Source organism: Taeniopygia guttata, chromosome 2 (genome assembly GCF_048771995.1).
Source record: "Taeniopygia guttata chromosome 2, bTaeGut7.mat, whole genome shotgun sequence".
NCBI lineage: Eukaryota > Metazoa > Chordata > Aves > Passeriformes > Estrildidae > Taeniopygia > Taeniopygia guttata.
In genome coordinates, this window is record NC_133026.1 from 20,105,371 (window position 1) to 20,117,469 (window position 12,099).

General features: G+C 40.4%; 1 protein-coding gene across 5 annotated transcripts in view; it reads right to left on the reverse strand.

Moving 5' to 3' along the window:
- The window catches only part of CACNB2 (calcium voltage-gated channel auxiliary subunit beta 2), a 244,665-nt gene that overhangs the window by 104,186 nt on the left and 128,380 nt on the right, over positions 1-12,099 (reverse strand). The window contains exon 1 of one of the 5 annotated variants that reach the window (XM_072925471.1): positions 5,002-5,270. The exons of the other annotated variants lie outside the window; for them this stretch is intronic. Coding sequence (XP_072781572.1) covers positions 5,002-5,034 — 33 coding nt within the window. The 5' untranslated portion in view covers positions 5,035-5,270. Of the gene's footprint in view, positions 1-5,001; positions 5,271-12,099 lie in introns of those variants that run through there. 5 annotated transcript variants of the gene reach the window in all.

The following is a 12,099-nucleotide window of genomic DNA, read 5'->3' on the forward strand; positions in this document are numbered from 1 at the left end:
TTCCACATAAGAGTTCTTCTCACTAAACACATGGTTTCAGGCAAGAATAACTCCATTTCTTGTGCAGCTGTACAATATTTTCAATTGAAAATTAACCAAGTGCTATTGTCACCAGAAACAAACCAAGTGTCTCCTAAAATTTAAAGATAAAGAATCAAAATGTCACAGGAATTTTCAAAGGATGGACTCATGGCGCTGAAGCAAACCTCAGAGACCGAATTTAATTTGACTGTCTTTCAAGTTACACACATGTGTTGTACAACTTATCTATCTGAACATAGCATTAGATGTTGTTACCTTAGGTTGAACTAAGGTGAATGTGGTGAAGTCATTCCAAAATCTTATGGCTACATTTTTACAGTGTTCTGCCACAGGTAATTTGCCAAACTATTCTTGTAATAACAAACATGCAATTCAAGGGAGAGGTTCCCAAAGAAGCAATTCTGATATATTCAGATACGTTCCCATGTCAATCCACAGTATGATGAAAACTACCATTTCTAAAAACTTACGAGTTTTCAGTTACAAGTGACTGTCTCTGATCTTAAACAACATCCTTTCCTCCCTTCACTCAGTTTCTGAAACAAGGTAAGTAGCAGGGACTCAGAGTAAATACATCACTGTGTTGTCCCTACTGGTTTCTAGGACTTGCAATATTTGTAAAATAGGTGGGGTTTTCCCTTGAAATTAGCCCTATCAGCAGAATGCCTGTACACACAGAACTGGGATCTGTCTGATTCATGAAGAACAGTCAAAAAGTAACTCTTCTCAAACCTGAATGACATTTGACTGCTCCAAAATATTCCCCTCCTTTAGAAATTGAGCAGACAGATTTTCATACTTTTTGGAAGATAATGCTGCCTGGCAGGAGTCATGAGTATAACTGGCATTTATCAACATCATACTTATTATTCCAAAAGAAGTGCCCCATCCTTCAAGAGGACATAGGCAAACTCAATGGAAGATTTAATTTAAATAGACAAGTTCAAAACTTTTGCCTGGAGAACACAAGTGACAAATGCTCAATTTCCAAGGCAACCAAACATATGGCCAGGACATCACAAGCAATTCATGTAAAGAGGTTTCCCACTCTTTTTAAGGATATTTTCCAAGAAAAAATACCTATGGAGATCAAAAAAAAGCCAAGTTTTGAGTTTCTTAGGAAAGTTAAAAATTGATCACAAAAATCTGAAGGTTGCATGCAATAGGGTGAATGAAATTCAATTATTTTTCTTAAATTACCAATAACCAAGAAAACTCTGAATTACTCTCATAAAAGAACAGCTTCACAGTGATTAGGATTCTCTCAGAAGCAACCCTTATTAACCCTACATTTACCATCAAAGTGTTGGATCATACTAATTCAAGAGAGCCCAAAGTCTCTGCCAGGGGAGACTGCTGGTGAGAAGGAGTGATGAAACACTAAAGGTGTCCTGTGCCCAACTGAGGACAAGCTGGTGCCATCAGCCTGGCACACCTCCATCAGGGCCCCGGGAAGGCTGGAGGGATGTGGCTGGAGCTGCCCAGCGCCCACAGCCCTGGCAAGACCCACCTGAGGGAGGAAGAGCAGATGTTCTGCAGCCAGGGGAAATGCTCTGCCGGGCGAAGTGTAGCCTGGGGACACAGGAGAGCCTCCCAGACTTGCAAACACCATCTGGACTCCCATCGTCCCTTATGTGGAACTCAAAAGTCTGTTGGGAGTAAGTTTTAGATGCTTTTGTTTTGGGAGAGTAATGCTAACTACGATCTATCAGGCATCTGTGAAAAGGAGTTCCCTCTTTCTGTTTCATTTTTGATGAACTACTCCAATTTTGTTTAATTTATTTATATATTCCCTTTAACCAGAGGTTTATTTCACAAATGAACAGGAAAAGACCTAAACAAACAAGTTACAGCCACAAATGAGACTGTTGGGCCTGCAGCTTTTTACAGTTTCCTGTACTTATGAAATTAAATTGCTTACTATAGTCAAACACATCTACTTTGCCAGGTATGTGGCGAAGAATGCCTAAAAAGATTCCATATGTTTATTTTATCACTCATAAAGAGCTTTATAAGCATCTACTTAAAGTTTTAAAATGTAATGGGAAAGACACTGTGCATCCCAAGTTAGACCATTTATGGAAATACTAATGGAAATAGGAAAGGACCACTGCTACCTGTTTTATGATTAATATTTTTTTTAATTTTATTTATTTCAAAAAGATAGCTTTTGACACGTAATGTGTCATGACCCTTTGTTTTTATTTTTAATATGAAGCTGTCATAAACCCAGCTTTTTTCTTTTGATAACTGATTCATAAGCAATATCTTTGTCAGCTGGGGATGGTGGGAGATGGTGTCAAAGTTTACCATTATCAAAAGTTTATTAAAGTTTATAATTATCATTATCAAAAGTTTATCAAAGTTTACGATTATCAGTGCTGTCAGATATCGGGACTTACTATGCAATCAGAGTAAGCTAATAATCCAACCTTGTTTATACACAGGAACAAAAAGAAAGCAAAGTGGATGCAAAAGCTACCAGTCTGTAGCATTTGACTGTTAAATTCCATTGAGTTAGAATACCACCTCAGATACTCGTGTTTCTGCAATCGTGTGTGCGTGCTCACGTGAACATGTGTGTGTGCATATGAAATGCAAACAATTATCACACACAGTTCCATTTCTCTATTACCCTATGTAAATATTTAGTTTTAAGAGATGGATTTACTGAATTCCTCTAAAATATGCTTTAATGATGCTATGTTTCTTTTCATCAGTAGTCTCCTCCCTAGGATAAAAATAAAAATTTATATGCATAGCTAGAATTCCTTGAAATTATTTAAAACTGCTTTAAATTAATAGTAAACTTAAAATTAAACCCAGAAATTCTTCACTGTCACTTTTCACTCACTTTGTCCTTCAGTGACTCAAGTAATTGTGTGGGAAGATAAAACAAATGCCTTTTCCACAGTATAGAACATATGGCTTCATGAACAACAGATCTGTACAGATAGAAGTTTCACATTGATTTTACTTTTACTGAACAATAAAAGTGTTCTTCAAGCTTTAAGTACACCATCAGTCTTATTTTACTTCTCACTGAGTAAAGCAAACATCTTGGTAAGTCTGACTGCCAAAATAACACCAAAAAAGTGCATCCTTATTTTCCCCCAAATTGTCTTGCTCATAAGAAAATCTAAGAAGAAAAAAACTCAAATTATATTTTAGTTTGCATTTAGTGACACATTTTATTTGAGGAGATCATTAGTCTTCAGTTTCAGGGACCTCTAGACTTATCAAAGAGAACAAAAGAAAAAAAACCAAGAAGGAAATAAAAAAACCCCAACCCCACATAATTGATGGTGGGCTTCTTATATTTTCTACTGACACTATTTCCCTTTGCACAATGATGGCATAGACAAGGGAATGAGATGGCTCACGTGCCTGGGAAAGTTTTCTGAAACACTGAACTACTTTCTATGAGACAGAGTACTTCAATATTTTTTAGAAGCTGAAAGCACATCAGAGAAAGAGATTGAGATTTGAATCCAAAGCTCTAACACTATTCTTCAGTCATCTAGGTTATTTTCAAGACATTTTAAAATTTCAGACTGGCTTGCTGTATGAACCAGGAAGTAACTCCACAGGATACAATGGAATGAAGAGCAAAATGCAAAAGTCTGTTAAGAACTATTTGCTACCCTTTACAAATATATGAATGTAACCAATTAAATTAAAAAAAAAAAGCTTCAAAGTTTGACGCTCTCTTCTGCTTTACAATTTTTATACACAAGTCAACATTCTATAGCATAATCACTGCAATGCCCTGTGGCTTACTGCTTTGGAAAAACTAAGTTCTTTTCAGCTCCCTAGCTTGGTTTGTGAAAGTTTGTACAAGTCACACATACACAAATGAGTTCAATGTGCAGACAGCTGCACTTAAATTATTTTCATGAATGTCTTCTCCATTTGTTGCATCTAAAAAACATAGCTGGCTGGAATTTAATAAAGAAAAAAAAAGGGGGGAAATGCAAAATAACTAAATTAATTCCTTGAATTGTGTTGCAGAAATCAGACTGCCATAAAAGGCCCTTTCATACTTCAAAGAGCAACTTCAATAATCAAAACAAAACATTTGCAATTGCCAGTTATATGCAAAGAATGTAGCACTTTTGAGCTTGTGAAATTTATTTCGATGTCCTATAGTAGAGTTCATACATATTTTTCAGTGTTACTCTTCCCCAAAGCTCCTCAGATTTGGACTCAGCCACAAATGTGTGTGGGTGGAAGAATCCATCCACTTTGCTTACAACGTAGCACTTGAACCACAGGCTGCAAAATTGCAAACTTTTATGTCAGCTAACAGTGTCACGCAAAAGTGTGGAGCTGTTAGTGGTTTTCTTCTGGTCTTCTCTGATATCATCACCATATTTCAAACACTGTGGTTTTTTATACATGTATTTAAGTAAAGAGTGTCAGATCTTAACGTGGGTGTGTTTGGGTTTTTACAAGCTAGCTCTTTTGATGGACACTGCAGTACATTACAATGGCATGCTTTGAACTTTTGTACAAATGAAATGGCTTGGCAACATCCCACAAACATACTATTAAGGCCAGTTCCGTAAGCTCCTTGTAGTCTATTTACATTACAAAGTATGAGACAAATTCTGAATTATGTGGAGGCATGGGTTTGCTTAACTCAGAGTCCAAATAGCCTCATAATACTCAGTAGTTAAATACTTTCAATACTGCCACAACGCAATAAACAAGACAAGGAAAGTGAATTCACTTTTATCTACCAAATAGTACCCCACTACTTGAAGAAAAATGTCATATTTAAAAAGCAATCGAATTGGTGAACACTGTAGTTCAAACACAGAAAAAAAGATACTGACAGAAATTCAAAGCTGCCCAATAAACTCTGAGACTGGAACATTAAAAGTAAGTAACAAGAAAAAAAAAAAAAAGAAACAAAAAAAAAAAAAACCCACAAAAAAACACTAGTTTACATCTTACCGCTTCGTACTCCTCACTGCCAAAAAGGTACATAGTTACTCCGCGGTCTGACACCAGTTGCCCGGAGCGCCCAGTCGCCTGAAGTCAGATCTTCCACGGCATCCTCGGCTCCCGCGTCCCAGCCGGGCAGGCTTCCCGGGCTGCTTTCCCACGCCTGGGCTGCTCCTGAGGCACCGGGGCTCTCGGGCATCAACTCGGAGTGCGCTGCGAGGGCCGCGGGACCGGCGGGACGGAAAACTGCGAAACTCCGCGGGCGGCAGCCCCAGCCCCAGCCCCGCGCCCGTGCGGAGCCGCGCGGAGCCGTGCGGGGCGGGGCGGGACAGAGGGACGGGGCAGTGCGGGACAGAGTGACAAGGCAATGCGGGACAGAGGGACGGAGCCGTGCGGACAGAGGGACAAGGCAGCGCGGGACAGAGGGACGGGGCCGTGCGGTGCGGGGCACGCAGAGGGGGCGGTGCGGGCGGCGGGACGGGACGGGAGGGACGGAACGGAACAAGATGGGGCGGTGCGGGCTGAGGGACGGGGCGGCGCGGGCAGCGGCGGGCGGCAGCGCCGCGTTCCGGCCCTGCCCCGCCTGGCGAGACGCCGCCCAAACTGCGAGCGGGGAGAGCGGGGCCGGGAGAGCGCGAGTCGGAGCGGAGCGGAACGGGCCGGGAGGAGCTGCCGGGCCCGCTGAGGGGGCGGCTGCTGCGGCCGGGCCCGCTGAGGGGGCGACTGCTGCGGCCGGGACCAGCCGGCAGCGCCGGGAGAGCCGCTCTGACCATGCTGCAGAAACCCATGCAGCTATCTCACTATGTCTCAAAAAAGAAAAATCAAACAAAAAGGCAAATAAAAAGCCCACAGTAGTTTCCCTTTTGCACGTTTCACTCGCTTCATTGCTTCCTCGCACTGATTAGTCCCAGACTGCTCTGTAAACACGGTGTAACTTTATCTCTCTGCCACAATGGTACTCAGGTAACTGGAAAGTTACACCCGCTACCGCCAGTGCACGGGAAGCGGATCCCACGCAATACCGCACCGGGACAGGAGAATCCAAGGACCCGCCTCGCCCCTGGCCAACTTCTAGCCCAGGCAGAGCAGGCAAGAAAGAGTAAAAAAACCCAAAGAGCAGGATAAAACACAACTAAAATACTTCGGAGACTAATTCCCCAACTGCATTCCCAAACTAATATTAAAATGGGGCTTAAAAATAAATCCCAATTAAGACGGTTTAGGAATACAGCATAAAGTAAACCAGGCACACAGAAATATTGCCCTCTGGGAAAGGCTGTTCTTTACAACTGAAGAAGAGGCCACCAGTTGGCATCCAGTAACACAACCCCCATCAAAACTGCTTTCAAACAGCACTATGAAACCTGTCCCTTCTCAGCTCAGTCTTCTCAATTCTTTATAGGTCATACTGCTGCTAGCACTATATCCTATAACCAGAACTATACATAAGCACTAAGAAAAAATACGGAATATATAATTTCTTAAGGAGGAAATGTGTGGGTGTATGCTTGCCCATTTATATCTATAATCAAGTTAATATAATGTACACAGCATCTCATGACAAGATATAGCATTGAAACCAGTTTGTGCTACTCAATTTCCTTCTATTCCACAGAAGAAAGAGAGCAAGACCTCTTTCGTAACAAAACCAGCAAATGAAGCAGTTCAAATGCATTGTAAATTCTACCCTGTTCCTTCCTGTGCATCATCCCCTGCTTATTTTAAATACATCTCTTGACTAACTCTGTTTCTTTGCGTGAGTTAGTAGGATATTCTTCTCTCAATCTGTTTTCTCTGTCAAAACAGACCTTTTGTCCTCTGTTGACTATATATGATGTGACTCATGAGCCTGGATTTTTTATGTTCTTGTATGTATCCACAAGCAGAGTTAAACCCAAGAAAATGGTTGGGAAAGGGCAAGTCAGAAATCAGAAGACATTAATTTTATTTCTGACCATATGTTTACAAAATAACATTAGTTTAAATCTGTCAGCTGATATATTTGCATGATATCAATTACAAATTATGCTTCAAACAAATAATATCATAATGGTGCATTCCCAGGGCATAAATAAAACATGCATCATTCCTACATGGAGGTTAGCAGGCATCAGACACCTCCACTGGAATGTAATCACCGCTTGTCCAAGTTGATTGCTCCCACTGATGCTGAATGAGTGTGGTCACACACAATTATCAGCTTCAATGTAACTGCCCAAGTTTTCCTGCCCAGTGTTTTTAGTGTGGAACCACACCTGTCAATACTGGCAAAGCCAGTGTCATCACGCATTACTTTACTTGTCCGATACAGCTCTTGTAAGCAATTGAAATCTGGGTGTTGTAACTTGATTGCTCCCTTTTGGATATGGCTCTCACAACTAATTTGGAGAAAAAGAAAACCAGCAGGAATGTTACAAGTGCTCCTAACAACAAAATAAAGGAAAACATATTGCTTTGCATGTATTAAAAATTATGATAATCAGCTCCTGTACATTGGCAATGAATATGAAATCAGGGAGAACTGCAGTTCACATATATTCAACAGAGACTTAGGGCATTATTCAGGCTGTCACCGTAAGTGACTTTCATGTCACAAGTAATTCTCACTACAGACAGCACAAGCAGCCAGAGTCTGGCAGCTTGGACAGTAAATAAGCTGAATTGCTCATTGCTCTCTTCAATTGAAACATCATGACAGGTACTAAAGTCCATCTCAGGGCTCCACAAAGCAAATTTGCATACAGCTTTTATGGTTCAAGCATTAAAAGTCTGCAAAAATGCCACCCCTGTTGAGGGTGTTTAAACTTAGCAAAGCACTTCTGGATGACCTGTGCCCCTCCCCCAGCTACGTGACAGCACAGGGTTTTTGCTGCACATCGTTCCCCCAGCAGCTGAGTGTGTCAAGGGACTGGCCAGCAGAGGGTGGGCAGCATCTCAGTGCTGACCCTCACAGACAGAATGCCATGACCCACACGGAAAGAGTGAGCAGAGAAACGGAGGAGATGGAGGAGTGTGAGGGGGGCATGGAGAGGGAGAGAGAGTTGGAAAAAGGAAGCTGTGAACAATGGGGCTGGAGAGGTAATGGGATGGGAAAAGCAGAAAATCAGAGTGAAGAACAAGAATGGATGGCAGCAGTGTTACCCACAGGGAGGAGAGCCTAGAAGCCAGGCTAGAAGACAGGAATTAAGATTATGCAAGAAAAATGTTGATAGTAGTCAGGGAGCACAACAGGATTTGAAAAGGCCTTCAAAGAGACAGCTGGCTACCTGACTAGCCTAAAGCTAGGAGGTAGCCAGGAAGGAGTGGAATGGTGTGGAGCAGGGCAGAAATGCTGAGATGGGATGTCTGGGCAGAACTGGCTGATCAAACGAATTCAGGCCACTGGAAAACCTGCCAGCTGGAGACTTGAGCAAGAGAAAGTTGCTGCTCTATTTTGGGGACAGAATGGAACAGGGATGAAGGCAGAAAGTGTCAAAAGCACAAAAATAGGTGTAAAAAATGGTAGGTGGAAACAAAGCTAAGGGTGGAATTGCTCCTCTCCCCAACTGGCACTTTCCAGCAGGACACCTTCTTGCAGATGTGTGGCAGAGAGCTGCACCAACACGATTTGACGAAGACTAGACCTTAAGAACTAGTACTCAGACTAAAGAAAAATAAAATACTGTAACTGTGAGAGTCAAGATTACAGTCTGAAATGATGAAGTAAATCTCAAGGATAAAGTAAATCACTTCTTCAATGTATACAAGCACTTTTAAAGTAGGTCTTGCTCATCTGTGGAAGCCACCACAGCAATAGCAATATTAATAATGTGTTAACAGAGGCAAATGGGTACAAACACAGGTGTGCCAACATGTGTGAAGTTTGTTTTCCCTGATTGCTTCCCTAAGTTTTGTTCCTTTCATAAAAATCTATGAAGGTGTGCAGTATCTGGTGGAAGTGGAAAAAAGAAGACAGAGACAGACTTTTCTCAGTGACTCCTAATGAAAAGGCAAAAAAATGAGTATTGATTGAAATATAGGAAAATGCATTTGGACACCGAGAATTTTTCTTTTTTCTTTTTTTTTTTTTTCATGATGGGGTTTGTTTTGTTGTAGTTTTCATATTACTGAGAGGGTGAGAGAGCACTGTCACAGATTTCCCAGGGAGGTTCTGGAGTCTCAATAATTAGAGATAGTCAAAAGTCATCTGAACATGGTCTTGGGTTACCAGTGTTAGGTGGCCTTGCTCTGAGCAGGTAACTGAAATAGCTCCAGAGGTTCCTTTTTACCTCAGCCAGTCTGTGAAATTAAAAATTATCTGATTCGCATTGATATTTTAGGGATTCCATCTCTCCATTTTAATTTTCAGGGATTAAGCATAATGACTTTTAAAATTGTCAAAGAGAATAGCATTTAACTCTGGTATTTAAACCCTGACCCATGTCTTTTAAGCATAGCTATGAACTGTCTACACTATAAATAGCTTTGTGTATCATAGTACTTCAACACAGTGCCTTTGGGAAAACAAACAGAAAAAAATGCTGACATGGTTGTCAAGGTTAATAGACTAAACAGACCTTTCTTGATAAACAAGAATCTTTCAGCTTGTATCCAACAGTAACAACATTTTTTTTCTTCAGGATTTCTATGGAAAGCAATTGACTCTCTCTTACCTATTTCAGATTCCAATTCAAATCCCAATGAAGAATGTCAACAGCTTGTAACACCTTTACACAGCTAGCAACAAGAATTGTTAAGGAAACTTTGGGCCAAAAAACTGAATAAGCTGTTACCTCACATATGGCATGAAAGAGCAAGAGCTATTGCACTTTAATTACCCTGCATCCAAACCATCCCATTCCATCCCATCCCATCCCACACCAGCACTGAGTAATTTCTTAACAAGGTTATTTATATGTGAAAATTATGATTAGCAATTAACTTTTTAGGTTTTTTGCTATGAATTTTAGCTCTCCCATTGATTTTCTCCCACGGGGGTCATTCTAACTGTGGGCAACACCCTTCCAGCAGCATAAACTTAAATTTTCAGTAGTCTTACTGCCTGGAAAGAGCTACAGCATGGATCTGAAGGCCAAGCTGGCTTGCTCCTCTGAACATCAGCACATTTAGATGAATGGGTCTTTTATAGCTCTCATTGCCACTGTAACTCTCTGAACACTGTGTGATAGTAACTGCAGTGTCTCAGCAGTTAAGAACAACTCTAACAGGACTCCACATTCTAAGAAACATCCAAATGTTTCATGAAAATTACAGGGCTGCCTCAGCAAGGAAGACTGAGAGCATGCTAACCTAGAAGAGTTAAAAGCTTGCTCATAACACCACATTGCTAGGACAGGTTAAGTAATTCAGTTGGAGTTTCCCAGAGTTGCACTTAAACACCCCTGTTTTTGTGCTGGGGGTAGGCAAGGAGGGGGTTAGCAGGGCCAGCACACAATTTAGACCACTTCCTTCTCTTGAATGATATCTTCCTTTCTCTTAAAAACATTCCTTAAAAGAAATAGCATAGTTTGCAGCAAGTTAAAAGCGGGATTTTTTTTTGTTTGTTTAATTTTCGTATCAGCCAAAGTGATGGGCAGCATCCCTGAACATGGTGCGGATTCCAAATTATGAAGATACACTGCATTAACTTCCAGAAGACTTTGTATTTCTTTCTTGAATTTGTCCATTTTACATCCAACCACAAAATAAAAATCCATCTCCTTCCATAATATTCCATACATCACGTAGGATGCTTGTAATTCTCCCTTACAGATGGTGTACATCTGAAAGAGGGTTGTTAAGTAAAATTTTATTCTGTGAGATTTAGTTTAGGTATATAATAAACCAGTGTCAACTAATTCAAGATGCAATAATGAACCACTTCCTTAAGATTAATGTCACATTTTAAATCTCAAAACCAAGCTTCAAATGAATGAATAATAAAATCTGAAAGTATGCCCATGAAAGTACAGGAATGCTATATAAATTTTATTTTTAAACATTAAAACTGCTTATCATTTGCAGATTGTTATTGGTTATTATGGTTACCATTCTCTAACACAATCCAATCTGCCTGCAGTTTTCTATTTCTGGATACAGCAGTGATAACATTAACAGCAGACTTAACTTCTCAACTTGAAAACATACATACATTAGGGGCACATGCTATCTCCTGCTGCACTGAAAGATAACGTGAGTATGTTCTCACAGTGTCACAGAAATAACAAGCTGCTGATCTCCCTGCAGTCAGATGTTAAAACATCTAATCCAACTCGCAATGAGTGTCAGGAACACAGCACATTTGAAAACATTTGTATTACAGCTACATAATAAAAATACCTGTTGTATTATAAAATCCTCTGCATCACTGAGATATTGAAGAGGAGCTATAAATGCTATAAAGTTGCAAAATATGCCCATAGGTGATTGTTCCCATGTGTGGGCAAGACTTTTATTTTTATTTTTCACATGTGATGTAGTCATGTGGAACATTGTCTTCTTAAAGCCTTGCAGTGAAACACAGAGAACAGGGAGAGAGACAGAAAGAACAATTCAACATGTTGCACAATTCAACATGTTGTTGCTGGTCTAAGTTGGTCACAGAAGTCACCTGCAGCTGAATGTGCTGCCAAACACTTCTGAAACAGCAGTATATTCTGTCAGAGCTTTAAGGGATTGGAATAAAAAATTAATTCAATAACAATATTTTTAAAAAGTAATACCTGAGTATTAAGTGGGAGATAATGTTTGCTTTCCTATATGTATTAATTGCAAAAAGGAAGATTAATATACTTTTGAGCACAAGAATTTCAATTAAGAAACAACCTTCACAGAGAACACTTAATATCCTGTAGTGGAATATATAAAACTTACACAACACTGTAGAAATAGCTTGTGCTCACTAGTTTTCCTTAAAAAATACACCTTTCCACTGAAAGGTCACTACTTTAAGCTCTATAGTGTTTCCCATACATTAATGCAGCATTAAATAAGCAGGGTTTTCAATCTCAATGAAAAGCTTTCACCTCTCACGCTCAGCACTCGTCTGCCTCTGGGAGCTCTGAAATGTTTCACGCGCCATGGGCAGCTCCATCATGGCCAGATGCTGATTGTCCAGAGCAGGGGACT